Below are 20253 nucleotides of genomic sequence, written 5' to 3'. Positions count from 1 at the left end.
TGATGAAATTCAATAAGGACAAATGCAAAGTACTCCACTTAGAAGGGAACAATCCGTTTCATGCACAAAAAATGGGGAATGACTGACTAGGCAGGAGTACTGCAGAAAGGCAACTGGGGGTCAGAGTGACTCACAAGCTAAATATGAGTAAGCAGTCTAACATTGCTTCAAAAAAAGCAAACAACATTTTTGATGAATTAACAGGAGTGTTGTAAGCAAGACATGAGAAGTAGTTCTTCTCTACTCCATGCTGATACAGCCTCAACTGGAGTATTGTGTCCAGTTCTGGGCACCACATTTCAGGAAAGATGTGGACAAATTGAAGACTGTCCAGAGAAGAGCAACAAAAATGATTAAAGGTCTGGAAAACATGACCTATGAGGGGAAATTGAAAACACTGGGTTTGCTTCTTCTGCAGAAGAGAAGACAGAGTGGGGACATAAGTTTTCAAGTACATTTTAAAAAATGGCTCTCCTTAGCTTCTGAGAACAGGATAAGACGCAATTGGGTTCAAATTGCAGTAAAGGCAGTTTAGGTAGGACATTACGAAAAACTTTCTAACTGTCAAGGTATTTAAGCACTAGAATAAATTGCCTAAGGAGGTTGTGGAATCTCCATCATTAGAGATTAAGAGCAGGTTAGACAAACACCTGTTAGGGATGGTCTAGATAATACAGTGTCCTACCATGAGTGCAGGGGACTGGATTAGATGACTTCTCGTGGTCTCTTCCAGTCCTGTGATTCTATGACACATACATGTTTTCACATCTCAGCATGGTTGATTTATTGCTTCAAACTCTCTTGTTCCTCCTCAGCATCTCTGATATCTGTATTCTGCTGTCTTTTACATATTTCCCCTGCAAAATATTTCTTCTGCTATGTGCAGACAACATCAAGACAGATTTGTCAGTTCCTGTCGACTCTTTCATGGCTCTGAGTGGCAAGACTTGCCTTTCTGATATAAAAGCTGGATGTTGGCTCCCTTTCTTAAAGTGAGAGATTACCAGGCTAAGCTGTTAATTATCCTGTCCCACTTGCAGTTCTCTTAAATATTTAATTTTCCTTCCATGTTTTGCAATTTGTTTAGTCTTGGAGCTTCATTGGCTTGCAGAAAAGCAGCTCATTTTAAAGCATAATTTTTGCTGATGTTGAGGGCCCTGCAGTCATATTCACATATTTTAAAGCTCTTATTCTCCTTTAGCATGCTTTTGCTTCAGCTTTTGAGGATTATTGACACTTTCTCATGTTTAGACTGTGTAATTTGGGGCCAGGATACGTGTTTATATTCCTCTTCATTTTATGGAGCTCTCTTTCACAAGTTAGGCTATTTAAATAACTAAATTTTAAATCAAATCTAAGGATTCCTTTAGTTTCACTATTTTCTAATCTGTTCAGCAATTTAATTTTAGTCAATTTTGTGTAGCATTCCAAGAACAGCATAAAATGTTGTCAAAGGGAAAGTGACTTTAGCACAAAGTGAAGAATGCACTTCAGTAAATATGGGTATTTCTTCTTTGTTAATAGAATATAGACGATATGCTTACCCATCTGTGGTAAACATGACAACCCTTTTGACTTTGGCTGATCAGGCAGATCTTGTTTTTAGACCACATATTTAAAAGCTTTATCTCAAGATGTCATTCGGGGATAGTCCATTAAATCAGGTTCTTCTTTGAACGATAGCATGTCCATTCTACTTCAGATGTGTGCACGTACAGTGCAGAGTTGTCAGATATTTTTCCCTCACCAGTATCCATTGGGGCAGCACATATGCCCCAGGAAGCTTCATGCTGCTGCGCAATGATATAAAGCATTGGCTCTCAACCAGGCGTCTGGGGCCCCGTGGCGGGCCACGAGCAGGTTTCAGGGGGTCTGCCAAGTATGGCTGGCATCAGACTCTCTAAGGCCTAGGGCAGAAAGACAAAGCCCCACTGCATGGTACTGCAATCTGAGGCCCTGAGCCCCATCACCAGGAGCTGAAGCCGAAGCCTGAGCAACTTAGCATTGTGCTGCCCTCTGTGGTGTGGAACCCTGGGCAATTGCCCTCCTTGCTACCCCCTACTGGCCCTGGCTTTTATATGGAGAAAAACCGTTGTTGTGGCACAGCTGGTCCATGGAGTTTTTATAGCATGTTGGTGGAGGGCCTCAGAAAGAAAAAGGTTGAGAACCCCTGATATAAAGGGTGGACCCACCACCAACCTCATTTACTCCTTTCCACCCAAGACAGTTGTGGAGCATCTTGTCTTGTTATCACAAGTTTCCTTCTATTTGTATATAGTTCATACCTGTTTGTACTAGCTTAGGTGTTAGTGTTAGAAAGAGAAGCTTTCTTTTAAGTGTGTTTTTGAAAACTTTGGTTCTCGTTACTAGGTACCGGGGCACAGCTCTGTTGCCAGTATTCAAGGCTTGCCACTCCTGCAAGACACCGATACCAGGGAATGACTCACGCTCCAGTTGCCTGAAGTGTCTCGGAGACACTCACATCTGCAATTGGTGTCTAATTTGCAGAGACTTTGTGCCTAAAACCAAAAATGACAGGGAAGCTAGGCTTAAGTTTCTGCTGATTAAGGCTTTCCTGTTGCCACCTTGGACCTTCCCATTCGGAATGGGTACCAAGCATATCTGCATCTATCAGAAGTATTCTTCCTGTTTTGACTGAGCCTCAGGGCCAATTGAACTACCACGATAGTTCAAAATTGCCTCTGCCTTCTAGGACGTATAACCTCTCTCACTTAATAGTTCAACATGCCAGTCTCCATGTCAGAAAACTGCAAGGGTGGCTAGTGATGTACACAACAATTACTCCTCCTTTAGGCATGTTAGTTTGATTACGAGCACACATTTTGGCCTCTCTGGGTTGTTGGACAGAACTTTCAAATGGTTTTTCCATTTGCTCCTGGTCAGTCAACTTCCACTCTAGTCACAGATGCTTCTGCCCTTGGTTAGGGGAGAGGGAGCAGTGCACCTGGGGGTCCCTGCAGGCACAAAGTTTATGGTCCGCCCACGCTTTGACTCTTCATGTAAATGTCAGAGAAGAGAGAGCCATCTGGCTACCTTGTCAAGCTTTCCTTTTTAGCAGTGGGGGACTCCCTGTTGATTTTCATTGCGAACAAGTCTATGTGAGAAATGTCATCACATTTGTTACTGAGCAGATCACAGCCCAGGGTCTGTGATAGATACTTTCCTGTTACCCTGATAGTCAAGCTCCTGTACTCATTTCCTCCAGTCCCATCCCTCCCCAGTGTTGTTGAAAATCAGGCAGTACCATGTTCAAGTCATGCTCATGGTTCCAGCATGGCCTCAGCAACACTGGTTTTCCACTCTGCTGACCCTCTCAGTCAGGGTTCCATTAACACTACTTCTGGATCCAGAGCTGATCTCTCAGGACCACAGTCACCTCCTCTACCCCAATCTGCAGGTCCTCTGAGAGCCTGGATACTCCATGGTTGACTCCTCAGGAAGAGATTTGTTCAAAGGGGGTTCAGGTCATATTTTTAAATAGTAGAAAATCTTCTAAATATACGTAGTTGTTCAAGTGGAAAAGATTCTGTCTGGTTCCAGGAAAAAGGTGTTTCTCTACTCTGGGCTCTAGTCTATCATGTGTTGGACTATTTGTTACATCTGAAACAGGCAGGTCTTGCCATTAATTTCATTAAAGTCCAGGTAGCACTTCTTGGCTTTTCACCCATCTTATCACTTTTTTTCCTCCAATCCTATGACAATCAGATTTCTAAAGGGTTTGAGCCGGTTGTATCCCCAAGTGGAGGATCCTTATCCTCCCTTGGGACTTAAACCTGGTGTTAACAAAGTTAGTGGGTTCTCCTTTGAATGTTTAGCCACTTGTTCATTATTCCACCTCTCAGTGAATGTAGCTTTCTTCTTCAAGTGATTACTCATGTCTATTCCGCAATAGGTGTGTGTGCTGACCATGTGCGCCGGTGCCAGAAGTTTTTCCCCTAGCAGTACCCATAGGGGAGCGCCCCAGCGACCCTGGAGTGGCGCCTCCATGGTGCAGTATAAGGGGTGCTGCACGCTCCTCCCAACTTCAGTTCCTTCTTGCCGCCAGTGAAGGTGCTTTGGAACTGCTCTGCTCCAGCTTTGCTGTAGCTCGTTCCTGAAACTGCTCGTTCGTTCAGTGTATGGTACCTGTAGTTTAGTTTAGTTAGAGCGCCTGGGCCGGGGCATGCCCCGTGCCCCAGGTTTTAAGTCGTGTGACACTTGTAGGCGATTTATGCCACTGAGTGAGCCACACGCTGACTGCGCTGTTTGGGGGAAACCCATCTCAGTGATCGTTGCAAGATTTGAAGATCGTTTAAGCCTCGGACCAAGAGAGAAAGGGACATTAGGCTCTGGGCTATTCTGATGGAGTCGGCACTGACCCTGGGTCTGGCGCGCTGCTCCGAGTCGACACTGGGCACTGCAGTGTCGGTGCGCGGCGACCCTTCGGTGCCATTGACCAGTCGGCACTGCTCCCCATCCAGGGGCATGCCAAGAAGGCTAGAAAGAGGCCGCCTTCACCATGGCACCGGAGTAAACCAAGGACAGAGGCTAGACCCTTGTTGCGCAGTCCTCGATCCCCACTGGCCTCTAAGCCTCTGACTCAAGTAGAGCGGAGTAGCCCGGCCCATTCAGAGCAGGCCTCCCCAGATGTCTAGATGCCCTCCATGCTGGAGGCCCTTCAGGTGGCCCAGGATATTATGTCCATGCTGGTACCAGGAGCACCACTGATGTTGGCCCCGCACTCCAGAGGCAAGCTGCCGCTGGGATCTCCGCAGTCGCCCCCGGATCGATACCAGTCTCGGTCGAGGGAATGTCCCCAATGCCTTTCACTGCCCAGAGACCGTTCAGGGCAAAGTCCACGTGGATCACCCTCAACGCCCACCAGGCTGTCTGGTTGGGTTCCGTCTGACCGAGACTCTCAGCACCGCTCTGCCTTGAGGAGCAAACACCAACAGGACAGAGGCAGACGTCACCAAAGGTCCTCGTCTCAGAGGGGTTATTGCTGCTGGTCATGGCACGGACATCAACGTTGTTCCTGTTTGGCATCCTGCTCCAGGACCCCGTCGCGGGTCCACCCATCGGAGCCAATCATGGAGCAGCTGTTACTGATGGTACCAGTCCTCCACATCGGGATTGCGGTGCCGTGGTCGGCATCGCTCCCGGCACCACCACTCCTCCCAGTCCGGAGACAGTGTCACGTCATGTCATGTCATGTGTCAGCCTGGCCTCCCTTCGTAGTCATCCATCGATGGGCCAGGCCAAACAACCGGCTCAGCTGGTGCTACAGCATGTGCAGTGACTGCCCCAATGGTACCAGTGGGCACTGTGGTCCCTGATGCGGCCCTTGGTGGGGGCTCGCTCGGTGGCCAAAGCCTCAGACAGACCATCGGCCTCTCTCTCCAGACTTCTGAGGAAGGCACCGTGCCTGGAGACCGACCAGGTGGTGGACCCTCCGGTGCCAGTGGACACTCAAAGTACTGTGCCAGCCTCCTCGCCCTCCCTGGATGAGACGATTACTGCCCCGCCTCCCTCCGTCCTGCAGGAGACTTTAGGGCCCACCAAGAACTCTTAAAGGGTGGCATCAAGCCTCCACCTCCAAACAGAGGAGATGGAGGAGCCCTTGGGCTCCCTGTTTAATGTGCTGTCATCCTCAGCACCGGGCAGGGTGGCCTTGCCTCTCCATGAAGGGGTGGCAAAAATTTCAAATGCTCTATGGCAAATCCCAGCCTCATTGGCCCCCATCTCTAAGAGAGCGGAACGCGAGTATTTTGTACTCGCCAAGGGACACGAGTATTTATACACCCACCCTGCTCCTAACTCCCTGGTGGTCGAGTCGGCCAACCACAGGGAGCAGAAGGGCCAGTCAGCCCCTACCCTGAAAAATAAAGATTCACGGAGGCTGGACTCTTTTTTGGAAGGAAAATTTATTCATCCTCGAGCTTCCAGTTACAGGTGGTGAACCAGCTGGCTTTCCTGGTCCGGTGTGAGTTCAATCTGTGGGGCTCCCTGCCCAAGTTTGAGGACTCCCTCCAGGAGCGTGACAGGAAGTAGTTCAAAGTGCTGGTGGAGGAGGATACAGTGACTGCCAGGGCAACCCTGCAGGCAGCTTCAGATGCGGCGGACACAGCCGCGCGGTCTATGGCCTCCACGGTGTCCATGAGAAGGGCATCATGGCTCCTGCTCTGAGCTGTCCAGCGAGGCGCAGACCTCCCTGCAGGACCTCCCATATGACGGCAAAGTTCTATTTGCGGAACAAATGGCTACAAAGCTGCATGGCCTGAAAGACTCCCACACGACTCTCCAGACCATGGGTCTCTATGCTTTAGCTCCAGCTAAACTTAAGTTCAAGCCGCAGCAGACTCCCGCTCAGGCCACCCACCCAAAATACAGGACCGCTTATAAGAAGTTGTAGGACTATACAAGGCGCCCACAGAGGCAGTCTCAGCCTGCCCCACACCCTGGGTCCTCCAAGGGCAAGCAGGCAGGGAAAAGGTGGTTTTGATGGGACACCCGGGAGCGCCCTGCCAGTTCTCCTCAGGGATCCACTCTCACAAAAACTTCCCTTCTCCAATCAATCGGTTGTGTGCTTTCCTCCCAGAGTGATCACAGCTGACCTCGGACTGACGGGTCCTCCACACCATCTCCCGGGCCTACACCCTTCAGTTGACTTCCTCCCTGCCCAACCACGCTCCACCCCCGTCCCTCCTGGGGGACCCCTCGCATGAGGCTCTGCTTGAGCGGGAGGTGGAGTGGCTCCTGGGCCTAGGAGCCCTGGAAGCGGTACCTGGGGAGTTCAAAGGCAAGGGGTACTATTCCTGCTACTTTCTTATCCCAAAGGCCAAAAGGGGGCTCAGGCCCATCTTAGACCTGTGAGGCCTGAACCAATACATGGTGAAGGTCAAGTTCCGCATGGTCTCCCTGGCCTCCATCATCCCCTCCCTGGATCCCGGAGACTGGTACGACACCCTCGATCTGCAGAACATGTACTTCCACATTCATATATTCGAGGGGCACAGATGCTTCCTCCGTTTTGTGGTGGGGCAGGAACACTACCAATTTACAGTCCTCCTGTTTGGCCTGTCCACTGCGTCCAGGGTATTCACAAAATGTATGTCAGTGGTAGCATTCTGCCTCAGGCACTGAGGATCCAGATCTTCCCCTTTCTGGATGATTGGTTGGTCTAGGGCAGCTCCTGGTCTCAGGTGCGGGATCACGGGGTTCTCCTCCCGTCCACGTGCACCACTTTGGGCCTGTTGGTAAACAACACCAAATCCATGTTAGTCCCAGTTCAATGCATAGAGTTCATGGGGGCGGTCCTGGACGCCTCGTCAGCCAGAACGTCCCTCCTACCGGACAGGTTCGAGACCCTAAAGGGGCTCATCGACATGGTCACAAGGTTTCTGGTGACAACAGCCAGAGCGTGCCTCCCGCTCTTGGGTCATATGTCAACATGCACGTATGTGGTCCGTCACGCCAGACTCAGGATGAGGCCCCTCCAGCTCTTGTTGGCCTCAGAGTTGTCACAGGCCAGGGACAGGATGGACAAAGTCCTCATGGTTACCCGAACCAGTGATCGCCTCCTTACAGTGGTGGTCCTCCCCGAGAAACATGCTCTAAGGGGTCCTGTTCAGGGGCAGGGTCCCGTCGCTGGAGCTGGTGTCCAGTGCGTCGGACCTGGGATGGGGGGCCTATGTGGGGAATGCCCAGACCCAAGGTCTGTGGTCGGCTTGGGATCTGACCCTCCACATAAACATCAAGGTGCTCAGGGCAATATGGCTGGCCTGCATGGCCTTCCACTCGCACCTGGAGGGCCGGGTGGTCAGGATCTGTGGGATTTTTGTATAGCCCACAACATCTGCCAGGCGCCCGGACCGTGCGGGCGGATCGCTTGAGCACAAGTGGTCTCTCCACCCAGAGGTGGTGCACAGACTTCTCCGAGTGTAGGAACTCCCCAGGTGGACCTGTTCATGACTCGGCAGAACTTTCGGTGTCCCTGGTTCTGCTCCGGGTGGGGCTAGGACGGGGCTCTATCTCCGATGCCTTCCTCCTGTCCTGATCAGACCAGTTTTTCTGTGCCTTGCCCCCATTCCCGCTGATCGGCAAGGTCCTGGAAAAGATAAAGACGGACAAGGCCCGGGTCCTTCTAATTGCCCCAGCATGGCTCAGGCAGCATTGGTATGGGACCCTCAGTCGCCCCACTGTGGTTGTTGCTGTACCGCCTGGACCTGCTCTCCCAGGTCCAGGGCCACCTCCTCCACCCCAACCTAGTGGCACTCCACCTCACGACATGGCTGCTCAGTGGTTACATAGGGAGGAAAGGACATGCTCAGAAGGGTTCAACACATCCTCCTAGAAAGCAGGCGGCCCTCCACGTGCTGAGCCTACTTGGCAAAGTGGTCTTGGTTTTCCAGATGGGTGGATGAGTGGGGCCACCCTGATCCATCTTATTCTGGACTACCTCCTCCACCTTAGACCCCAGGGCTCGGTGCCCTCATCAGTCAAGGTGCACCTGGCTGCCATATCGGCCTTCCATCCGCTGGTGCAGAGCCACACAGTATTTTCCCATGCTATGACTGGCTGATTCCTTGGATCATCTCTTCCCGTATGTTAGGCCCCCATTCCCACAGTGGGACCTAAACCTGGTGTTGGCCCATCTCACGGGGGCCCCCCATTTGAGCCGCTAGCCACGTGCTCCTGGTCACACCTCTTGTGGAAGATAGCCTTCCTGGTTGCGATCACATCAGCTAGGCAGGTCTCGGAGCTCAGGGCCCTGACCGCCAAGCCCCCGTACATGGTGTTTCATAAGGATAAGGTCCAGCTCCGCCCACATCCTTTGTTCCTCCCGAAGGAGGTCTCCTCCTATCACATGGGTCAGGACATTTTTCTGCCGGTCCTGTCCCCCAAGTGTCCAGGGAGGAGCACCATCTCCACATGCTGGATGTGAGACGAGCTCTGACTTTCTACCTGAGCGGACTAAGCCATTCAGAAAGTCCTCGCAACTGTTCATCACCTCGGCCGAGCGCATGAAAGGTCGGCCGATCTCCTCTCAGCGCCTCTCCAGCTGGATCACTTCATGCATCCGTACCTGTTATGACCTGGCGGGAATCTCTCCGCCACCAGATGTGAAGGTGCACTCAACTAGAGCGTAGGCCTCATCGGCTGCCTTTTTGGCCCACGTCCCCTTTCAGGACATTTGTAGGGCTGCCACGTGGTCTTCAGTTCACACATTCACCTCGCACTATGTGATTGTCTCCCAAACGAGGAATGACGCTGGGTTCAGCAGGACTGTGCTCCGTCCCGAGAATTTGTGAACTCCTGCCCACCTCCAATAGAGAGAGCTTGGAATCGCCTATTGTGGAATACACATGAGCAATCACTCGAAGAAGCAATCACTGGTGTTCTTCGAGATGTGTTGCTCATGTCTATTCCACATCCCGCCTTCCGTCCCCACATCGGAGTTGTCTGACAAGAAGGAACGGAGGGTGGGGGGAGCACGCTGCGCCCCTTATACCACACCATGGAGGCGCCACTCCAGGGGTCGCTGGGGCACTCCCCTACAGGTACTGCTAGGGGAAGAACTTCCGGCACTGGTGCACGTGGCGAGCATGCACAGCTGTTGTGGAATAGACATGAGCAACACATCTCGAAGAACGCCAGTTACGGAAAAGATAACTGTCTTTTTTTGGTGATAATTATATCAGCCGGGAGAGTAGGTGAATTCTGAGCTCTAGTGTCTAAACCTCTGTATACTGCCTTCTACAAGGACAAGATGTACCTACACCTTCATCCAAACTTCCTTTCCAAATTGGTGTCTCACTTCCATGTTAATCAGGCTATCTATTAACCCAACTTTCTTCCCTAAGCCTCATGCTTCTAAGGATGAGGAACTTCACACATTCTAGAATGGTATTAGAGACCACTGGCATTTTACTTGAACAGGACTAAACCCTTTGGGTCATCTTCATATAGTCTGTAATTGCCACACACTGAAGTGCTGTCCAGTCTCTGCTCAAAGAATCTTGTCCTGGATCTCCTGTTATATCCGTTTGTACTACAACTGTTTATATCCGTTTGTACTACAACTGTTATATCTGTTTGTATTACAACAATGTAACCCCTCCAAACAGTGTCTTAGCACATTCAGCGAGGATACATGCAGCCTCTACAGCCTTTCTGGCCCAAGTACCCATTCTGAACATTTGAAAAGTAGCAAGTTGGTCCTCAGTGCATACCTTGGCCTCCCATTATGTCATCTCTCAACAGTCTAGAGATGACACCATGGAGGACCTCTAGTCCTTCAATCTTTATTTAGGTAGGCTCCAATTCCACCTGCAGATCCAGCTGTTCGTGAGTCCCCTGAAGTGGAATGGACATGTGCAATCACTTGAAGACTGTTACTAATTTGTTCCATAACTCTTGTTCTTCAAGGTATGTTGCACACGTCCATTTCAAAACCCATTCTCCTTTGCCTCTTTATCGGAGTCTGGTGAGAAGGAACTGAGGAAGAGTGGTAGCAGCTCTGCCCTTTACTGGCATGTAGCAGCACGATGCAGCAGAAGACTTTTATGCACCATCCCAATAGGTACCGTTGAGGGAAAAATCTGACTGTGCCTGGGGCACTTACACTCCTGAAGTGGAATGGATGTCTGCAACACATCTCAAAGAACGGCAGTTACAGAACCAATTGGTAACCATTTCTTCTTAAAGATTGCTTTTTTTTTCATACTGCCTGATTCAAGGAGAAAAGTAAAACTGAAGTTATTGAGTTTAGAAAACTCTGGTAGCTTAATTTATGAAGTTTAAAAAAAATTGTCCATTTCTTAGCTGCCAAAAAAGACACAATTTCACCTTAACTTCATATTGGCAGCCTTCTTTTGGCACCTTTTGCAGCCCTGTCATTATTGTGCATTATTTAAGCAGTAATCTTTAAGAAGGTGAGAAACTATTATTGCTTTTTCGCACAGTTGACATGATATTGGCTTAGAGCTGTGCCTGGAGTTTCAAACATTTCAAATGGCTATAAACCAACTTAAACACCTTCAGTTAGCGTTCTTATTACCATGAGGTCATAGTTTGCAACAACAACAAAAAAATCAAATAGTGTTTAAGTTATTTTTTAAAGTATTCTCATACCATAGAGCGTAGCTGTGGATTTTGGCTTCTGGCCAGATAATCAAGATTTAGTATTTTGACCAGCTGTGATCTAGTAATGTTCCTCAGAGGAAACATTTTGTAGGGAGGGAAAGATACATACTTGAGACTATGAATTGTATTCTGTCTTTCATAATACATTATCGTTTCAGAGCCTGCTACAGACAGAATAAATAATCACAAGTGAATCTGATTGAAAGAACTTTTTTAAAAGAAAGTTGTGAACAGATCACAATTCACATCTCTTGACTGTAAAAAAAAATACTTTGAAATATTGTAGATAGATTTTTAAAAAATCTCTCTGAACTCCCAGATTGCTGCACAGCAGAATTCCTGTCTCTTGCACAATAGGTGCTTTGGAGAGTATCAAAAGATATTACCAGCAATCGGTGAAGAGAGAGAACCCTAAGCAGACTTTAAGGGAAACAGTAGTGGTGCCCCAGATAACTGCTTTATTTTGGGCTGCTAGTGAAGTAACTTTATGTATGTTGTAAGGCTTATTATTTGGCTTTTTGAAATCCGGACACAATTGGAACATTCAGGTTCTGTCACTGATGTAATATGCTTATCTATAATGCTCAGTAAATTTGTGTCAGTCTTAATTTTTATTTATAAATTCCACTTCATACTAGCATTACCTTTTGCCCCATAGGTCACTGACTCCAGTCTGGTCCAAGTTGATGGCTGAAAGTAATAATGGTCTGATGGCAATTTACCAAATCATTTCATATACTTCTCTGGTCTCAGACCATTCCTAGTGGACTGGGGTCCACATCTGTTTACAGTCTCAGAAGATGAGCCAAGTAATTGGGATTGGAAGCTGAACTAACTTGACCTTAGAAACAGTTTTCATCAGGGTTGTATCTTAGCAAGGCAGCCTGGGAAGTCTTGCACTGCCACCAATTGAGTAGATAGACGTCAGTCTCCATAGTTGCTAGACAAACTAATTTCACATCTTCTGAAGTAACTTTTAAAAAAGTCCTCTGCCAATTAGCTTTTGCTTGCTAACTGAGAACATTACTTAATCAGCTGCAAAACTAAGTAACCCACTGTTTGTCTAAAATCCACAATCTAGTCAGATATCGTTTGCCATCCACGGGGAAATATTTGAAGGCTTAGAATGGAAGACCATAAGTCACACCATCCAGTTAAGGGAAGGCGTATACTGACAATCCCTCACTATCACACTTCATTTGTACTGATTTTGTAGGCAGTAACTTGAATATACTCATCTCTAGATGCCAGTACATCTTTAAGGTTGTAGAAAAGAATCAACCTTCAAGTTCTTGTGCTTTCTCTTAAGTTGTGATTGTAGAATACTATAAAATACACTTAATCAAACATGAGTTCTAACCATTGCAAAGTTTAAAAAAAAAATGCTAAGCCATTGGTGTGACTGGGGTAATATAATACGAAACTGGAGACAAAGGAAAATATAAGTACATGAGCTCTGATGGGTCTTTATTTAAAAAAAAGGGGGGGGGGCAAATTAATCCCTGACTTCAGTAGAATTACACCAGGGATGAATTTGTCCTAAATTTGTTGCAGTGAGAATACTCACATGGTATTTTTCCAACACCTTTTTGTAATTTTAATTATTTTAATTGTGGATATGTGGCCCCTAATTGTCCTATTTGTTTTATTTAGCTATTTGCTCCTGTATATTCCCTAAATTTGTACATTTCATTTAGCCTGTGGCCAGTCTGAATCCAGTGCAGAATAGGGAAGTATAGTCCCTTTATTTTAATTATTGAACCAGAAGTGTAAGAACACAGCCCTGCCCCAAGGAGCTTGCAATTGAAACACCTGGCTTGTAGCTGCAGTTTATTATACTGTTTGCCCCCAGTCTCCACTCTGACCATCATTTTGTGGATACAGTTTATTGATCCTTCTCCCACCACCCTCCTTGATGCACCTCATGTTCCTAGAACAGCAATACACTTAGTCCTTTTTTCATTGTTCTACTGACTCCAGATGGGATGAATGCCCTGCAGCAGAATGATCAAGTTGATTTCCTGCTTAGAGCAATTTAATATCTGTAAAGTCTTCTAAATGTAAGACCTATTTTATTTACACTAACTATGTTTTAGTGTGGTGAACAGTAGCAAATGCCAAATAACTTAGCAATTCTCTCTGTAACCCCTCTCCCAAATTCCCAGCTCTGATTTTTGTCATATCTGAAGTTAAACCTGCTCCTACAATCAGATTCATATAGGTAGATTCCCATTGGTTTTAGTGGAGTGGCTTAAGATTCTGCCTTGATTAATCTGATTGCAGGATCAGGGTCTTAAATTGTAAGCTGTTGAGGAGGAGGGACTATGTCATTTTATGTACTATAGCCCCTCCCATAATTTTCAGCATAGTAAAAGTGTTCCAATACAGTGCATTAGTTCTTCTGTTTACTGTTAAAGAAATATGGCCCGACATGACTTTCCTGTAGACCTGGAGAAGCTACAGCAGCCTGTGCATACTCAAATTCTAAAGAAATGAGAAGTAACTTTGTAATCATTAGAAATTAATTTTTCATTGCTGCTGCATTAGACTGTTAGAGATGTACACTAAATGATCCTATCTGCACGCTTGATCTATTTGCAAGGAAAGGAAGTTCCTTATTTTTGCCGATGAACAACCTTTTTTGTCACATCAGTTAAAAAGTCTTGTCTTATAAATGTGTTCCATGGTTTAAAAGAGAACAAACCCAAAAAACTTTCTCTGCTTTTATTAAACTTGTTTCTGACCCTTTACTCACTAAATGTCTGCAATATAGTTAATGCGGCATGTCTGTTTATGCAGCTGCCATCATTGTGTCCTAGCACGAACACATTCTCTAAAATAGATGCCCTATCTCGCAGTGGTTTTTCCTTCTGCTGTAAGAGGCATGCCTTATTTTGTTTGAATATTTTGGCTTAGTTCCACAATTGCTGGTCTAGCTCTTTTTGGGCTGAAGCAGTATTTTTTTCCCCTTCTTTGGACAATGTGGTTCTCCTGGGGTTCCAACTAGCAGGAAGAGATTCTTGTTTGACTATTGACCCCTAACGTTGTTATAGAACCCAAGGAGAATGATTTCATCTTTGAATTTTACAGAAGAAATTAATGTTGGAATCAATTCATGGAGTGGCCCACCTTTTTGTGGGGAGGGGGGAATAAGATTTGCGCTTGAGGTTGAAAGAGGATTAGTGCTGGGCTGCACGTGAATGATTTCCCCCCCCCCCCATTCTCTGGCATGGTTTTTTAAAACATTACCATTTAAAACAGATTGCGTCTATATTTAGTGATGGAGAAGGCAGACTTATCAAATCGTTCAAGACATGAAAAGCCCATTCTACACAATGGTCACTCTGTCTTCATCCAGACTCTACAAAGTAATTTTGGAACATTGTTCCTGGGATTTTTTGCCCCGTTGTGAAGTGAGATTATAAACCATGTTCCGTGAGTCACATGACATACTCTTGGGCCGTTTAAATAACAATGGTGCACATATTCGTGGTCCTGCCCCGATGCTTTTGATGGTCTGGACTAGTGAGTTTCTTTCTGCAGTTTGAACTGTTAGACTGAGTGACAAATCACTGCCTTCCATGTCTCTCCTTCCCACGCAGCTGACTGAGTTCCCTGTACAGACTGGCTCCTGCATTTTCTTCTGTTCAACTTCTGACTCTGCTGAAGACAAATGCCATAGGCTCCTCATAGGGCAACCAGATGACAAAGTGCCACAAGTGTAGCTGTACCCAAATTCCTGCTTCACTAGGCAAATGGTGCTGCAATTGTGACGCTTTCTCATTCACCACCAAGACTGATGGGAGAAGGCCAGGCTCTGTCTACCTCTTCCTCCCAACAGGCAGATGGGCCTCTTCCAGCAACGGCCATGGCAGGGGCAGCAGACTAGGAAAGTCTATTCCCCTGCGGTCTGCCCACTTCAGGTGGGGCATCTTTTCTGCTCAGCCCGTCACTGGGCAGCCAACATTCAGAGTTCAAACTCCCCCCACTCAGTCAGGTCAAGTCGTGTGTGCTACTAGATCTGTTGGGCAAAGGATGCAACTTCTTAAGAAGGGACCATTCACCAGATGCATGAAAGAAATAATTTGTTCTACCATGTAGTTATCCAGTATATCTAGAAACAGGCAGAAGACAGTATTGTCTCGTTTATCAATGCGTAAGCAGTCAGTTTATACTAAAAAGTAGCTGCTATTGATTAAATGACCAGACAGACCCTTTCAGTTAAACAATGAATGAGCAGTCAGATGTGACTGTCTTTTATAGCTATTTATTTATGAGATGAGAATATTACGTCACATAAACAACTTCAGAACGACATGCTCCTTTCCTTCGGCGCCAAACAATTTGCCAAGGAATGCTTTAAGAAATATGGTCTGGCCTTGTGAGTCTTCATAAACCCTCAGGGCTCAGAGTAAATCTCTAAGATATGTAACTTAACCATAAAACATGTTATAGCTTCGTGCAGAGCAAAATGCTTTATATAAAAACTATTTGACTATATTTTTTTTAATGGGTGGCATGAAACTTCCTGAAAACATAGCTGTCAGTTCTTCCCCTCTGTTTCTTTGTTTCTCAGTCTAAGGCTCACAAGGAAGGCTCAGCAAACGCAGAGGAAATGAAGGAAAGGAAGACTTTTTGTTAGGATTTGAGGAACCTAGTATCTTATACTTTAGTGCTGAGTATTTGATGGTTGTTTACTGCATCCAAAGCTAAAAGGAATTAAAAAAAAAAAAGTGGAGCAGACTACTCCTTGTACACTTGACTAAAACATACAGCCTGATTGCAGTCTTCGGCACACAGTTTTTTTAAAAAGGGTTGCACTTTGTATGAAGGTTCCCATTTACAAATCGATAATATAAAGGGCTGTTAAATGGTTTGTTTTAATTAATAGCTAATCGTTGGAGTCCAACGATTAAGTAGGGGTTGCTTATGATCATCTATAACGCCATCTCCTGGTGTGCTGAAACCCTCTAGAGCACATGCTACTCTCTAAGATGTTTATAACATCTATTAATCATTTATTAACCATTTGTAAACAATTTATAAATGGAAACGTGTGTTCAAAAAAAGCTTGCAGTAAGGGAGGCCCGAAGCAGCATTGAGGTCCAGAAGATAAGGCACTGGCCTGGGAATTGGGAAACATGGGTTTTCTTCCCAGCTCTGTCATGCCTCTCTTTATGGCTTTGGACAAGTAATTTCTCTCTCCATGCCACATTTTCCCCAGGCTGGAATTCTTACTTTTCTTTGTAAAGCAACTTGAGTTTGAGTGAGCAGTGCTGTGTACTCTACTCCACAGTAAGCATGGAAATAACAAAGTGCATCAGCCCTTGAGTGGGAAGGGGAGTATTGTTCAAACTTGACTGATTTTTGGAGGCCACATGTGCCAACAATGTTAGGGGATTGAGTTGTTCAGGGGATTGATAATGAAATGTGTTCTGTATATACCAAGAGCTTTAGTAATCAAACAGTTTACCAAATAATGGCTCTTTGCCAACAAATATGAACTGAGTCGCTGACTTCAATTTCCTCATGGGCAGCATTCCCACCATTAACCACCGCCATATTTGCTTATTGCTATCATAAATTTGCTTGTGAAGGCTGTGTTGCTGGTGTGTGTGATGTAAAAAATATAGATATTTGAAGTATTTTACAAATCACTTTTCAAAAACTTACTGTGGAGTAGAGTAACACTGTAAACTGATTTTAATCCACAGTCTGGCTCACTGCTACTCTTTTCGGTCTTTGCTGGTCAGGAACTGATGCTGGCTTTTTTTTCTAGCACCAGCATTACTTAGAGTTCTGATGGCCATAGTTTCTCTGTAGTGTTTACAAGCCCTTATACTGCTAGCACAAGTTAATTTTATAACAGTCGAGAAACTGTGCAATATCTCCTGAAATCTCGCAATAGGCCATGCTTTTGGGAGCTTCTCCTTGAAATACAGTGCTTGCAACTGCGGTTATTGCTTATTGGAGGACTTCATGATAAGAATGAAAACTTTACATTAAGGTAACTGTATGAATCAATGTAACATGATAGTTTCTTGGTTGGTTGACTTTTAGACAGTGGAAGTTTTCTACATACACCCCAGCTGAGCTTTTAGTTTTGTCAGTGAAGTTATAACTTGGGATAGCTTCTGCAGTGCACAGCGTTAAGTGATAAATTTTGGGTGCCAGCACTCTAGGACCAAACTTGCTGGTTTTGCGCTAGGAGTCCTCAAGTAATAGGTTGTCCGAGCTCAGTAGTAATTAGTTTGTCATACTCCTGAACTGATGCTCTTCTGGCTATAACCTTTTGTGCTGTGATCACACATTGATGATGATTTTGTCATTTTTATCTTTTTCTTTTATAGTGATCGGCATCATATTTCTAGTGCAATTCCAGTTCCAAAGAGACAAAGTTCTACCTTCGGTGGCTTGGATGTTGGCTTATCTACTGGGCCTCCTTCCCCAGATAAGGGACACCGGAAACGGGCCAGCTCAGAGAATGAAAGACTACAGTACAAAACCCCCCCTCCTAGTTATAATTCTGCATTAGCACAGCCTGTTGCCATTGCAGCCCCTGTAGAAAAGTCGGATAAAAATTCTGGATCGCTAACCTCATCCTTAGATACCTCCATGGACTTCTCAAAAGAAACCAACAAAAGAGAGGATTTGTGTGACAGTTTAAATGCAGAAAATGGGAGTCTGAATAATGTCCAAGACCAGCAGGAGTCTTTCCTGGGACATACTAGTGCAATAAACGGAACATTTCTGCCTAGTGAATGCACTGGCAGTGCAAGCAGCGAGCAGCCATGTGAGTTCCATCCTCCCCTCAGCACTGATCTTTGTTGCACTGTTGAGCAAGCAGAGGAAATAATTGGGATGGAAGCAACAGGATTCAGCACCGGAGATCAGCTAGAAGCCTTTAACTGCATCCCGGTGGACCATGCTGTGGCAGTGGAATGTGATGATCAAGTTCTAGGGGAGTTTGAGGAGTTCTCCCGAAGGATCTATGCACTGAACGAAAACATGTCCAGCTTTCGCAGACCACGCAAAAGTTCGGACAAGTAAGCTTCAACAGGAATTCGGTAGTGGACAGTACCACGGTGATATCAGCGATCTGAAATGAAGATAAAGTTGCACTTATAATCCTTTGTGTTAATTATGGGAAAATGATTAAAGCTGTTCCTTTGGTGTTGGAAAATGAACTTTGTAACTGAGAACGATAACACAGGATCATGGTATATTCACTGTCCAGGTAAACTTTGACTCTGCTTCCTGTCCTTTCTTTGTCTGGTATTTATAAGCTGTTTTTCAGGTACCAGAGTCCATTCTAAATACTTTCTTTGAAAGAGATTTTAGTGCCAATCAGGCCCTTGTATGAATCTTTGTCTGCTTACGTTATTATTTAGTTATATTTTATTTTCATCTTTTGAGGGGAAAAAGTTAATTTAAAAATATATCTATGGTAAGACCCGCAGTCATTATATTTTTACCTTCTCCAATATACAGTTTCTCTTGAGCAATGTAGTCAGTGTTACAGAAATACCATGAACTTGCTACTTTTGAACAGCATCTTATTCAGTTGAATTTTGCAATCCTTAAAATTTTAAGATTGCACCGATGGGTTTTCTGTTCTTTAAAGCCTGGTGTAAATGTACCAGAGAAACATGCATCTTTTTATAAGCATCTAAATGAGATTCACGCAGTTTCTCTCCCCACGTAAATGATACCCACACTAATTCCCTCCCCTCCTACACTCACTGCTACTACCAGCAGGCAAAGTTTCCAGGTGGAAACCTTGAGGGCTAATTAATTTAACTATTCTTCAACAATCACCTGTTAATCTAACCAATGGAAATTGCCCCACTCCTGGTTTAGGATTAAAATAGAGCTATTACACCACAGGCAAAAGCCTAAAAATGCATTATATTAGCAGGTTCCACCTATCATTTGTGGTATGAGATGTCTTGCTTTCAGACATCAAGGTGCTGTGATGGATTTCATGGACACACTCAAGTAGGTCCAGACTATGTGCAATCAGTACATTGGACCTATTATGCAGTTTGATTGTAGATAGGTAGTTTACCACTGGCACATGTGTTTACAACTGCACTAATGGAAAAACAGATTTTGCAGGCTGCTCGTGATTTCCTGGTATTTGTCTGAGTTCGGATTTCATTGCTCTTGCTTTCTATATTGTATACCCAAGAATTTGGGCTCAGTTGTGAGCTCTCAAATATCAATATATATATAGCAGAATAAAAGTTTAATTTACTTCATTATGCCTGATTTTTCTTTCCCACTATAGCCTTTCTCTTGAACCAGTAAGCAAGTCTGTTACTTTCTAACTTCACCATAAGGTTAACCTAAATTAATTTAAACTGGATATGTGTAATCTAAACATTGTAGGTTGACAAACCAATACATTGAGTGTGAGATACAGTATATACATAGTTGCAGTCTAGTAGCTGCATTTTTTTATGTAGCACCTTAATGAGTACATTGAAATCCTATTTATATTTTCATTAAAAGTTTCAAAAGCTTGTTTATAACTGCATTAGTTAACCTAGCCTTTCTACAGCATTTCATCTACTTTTAGGATATTGCAAGAAACATTAAAAACAGGCATTCAGAAATTAAGGCCAAGGTATTAAGCACATCAAGCATGAACATATTCCATTTAACTCAGTGGGACTACTCAAATGCCTAAAGTTGAGCACATGCTTAAGTACCTTGTGGAATTGGGCCCCATCGGCCCTGGAAGATGGTGCTTCAGTTCTAACATCATGAAAAATTCCTTTGCATTCCAAAAAAAGTGTGTATTTCCATAGGGTAACTAACAGCTGTTTTAAAGCATTATTACTATGCGTGGGGAAAACTTAAAAAATATTTTTTTACTAAACCCTATGGACAGCATAATGAGAGCCAAATCTGAATGCACAAAATTCCCATTGAAGTCTCTGTGCTTCAGATGAGAACAAAGTGGTGGGATGCTGCGTGCTAATGACTTCATCTTACCGTCTTCCTCTCTTCTGCTAGCAGAGAGAAATATCGCAGAACCACCTACAACCTCCAGTCTGAGCACCAATGGCAATAGGAGTCACTCATGCACATTTGAGGGTGGAG

General features: G+C 45.3%; 1 protein-coding gene across 1 annotated transcript in view; it reads left to right on the top strand.

The window, feature by feature from the left end:
* UVRAG (UV radiation resistance associated) overlaps positions 1–19406 on the top strand; it is a 162906-nt gene extending 143500 nt beyond the window's left edge. Inside the window, exon 15 of the mRNA XM_045021498.1 lies at positions 17496–19406. Within this exon, the coding sequence (XP_044877433.1) occupies positions 17496–18195 (700 nt within the window). The 3' untranslated portion in view covers positions 18196–19406. The remainder of the gene's footprint in view (positions 1–17495) is intronic.
* Positions 19407–20253: the final 847 nt, after the last annotated feature.

This window comes from Mauremys mutica, chromosome 1 (genome assembly GCF_020497125.1).
Source record: "Mauremys mutica isolate MM-2020 ecotype Southern chromosome 1, ASM2049712v1, whole genome shotgun sequence".
NCBI classification, from domain to species: Eukaryota; Metazoa; Chordata; order Testudines; family Geoemydidae; genus Mauremys; species Mauremys mutica.
The sequence above is the reverse complement of the archived record's forward strand: the minus strand, read 5'-3'. Positions and strand labels throughout refer to the sequence as shown.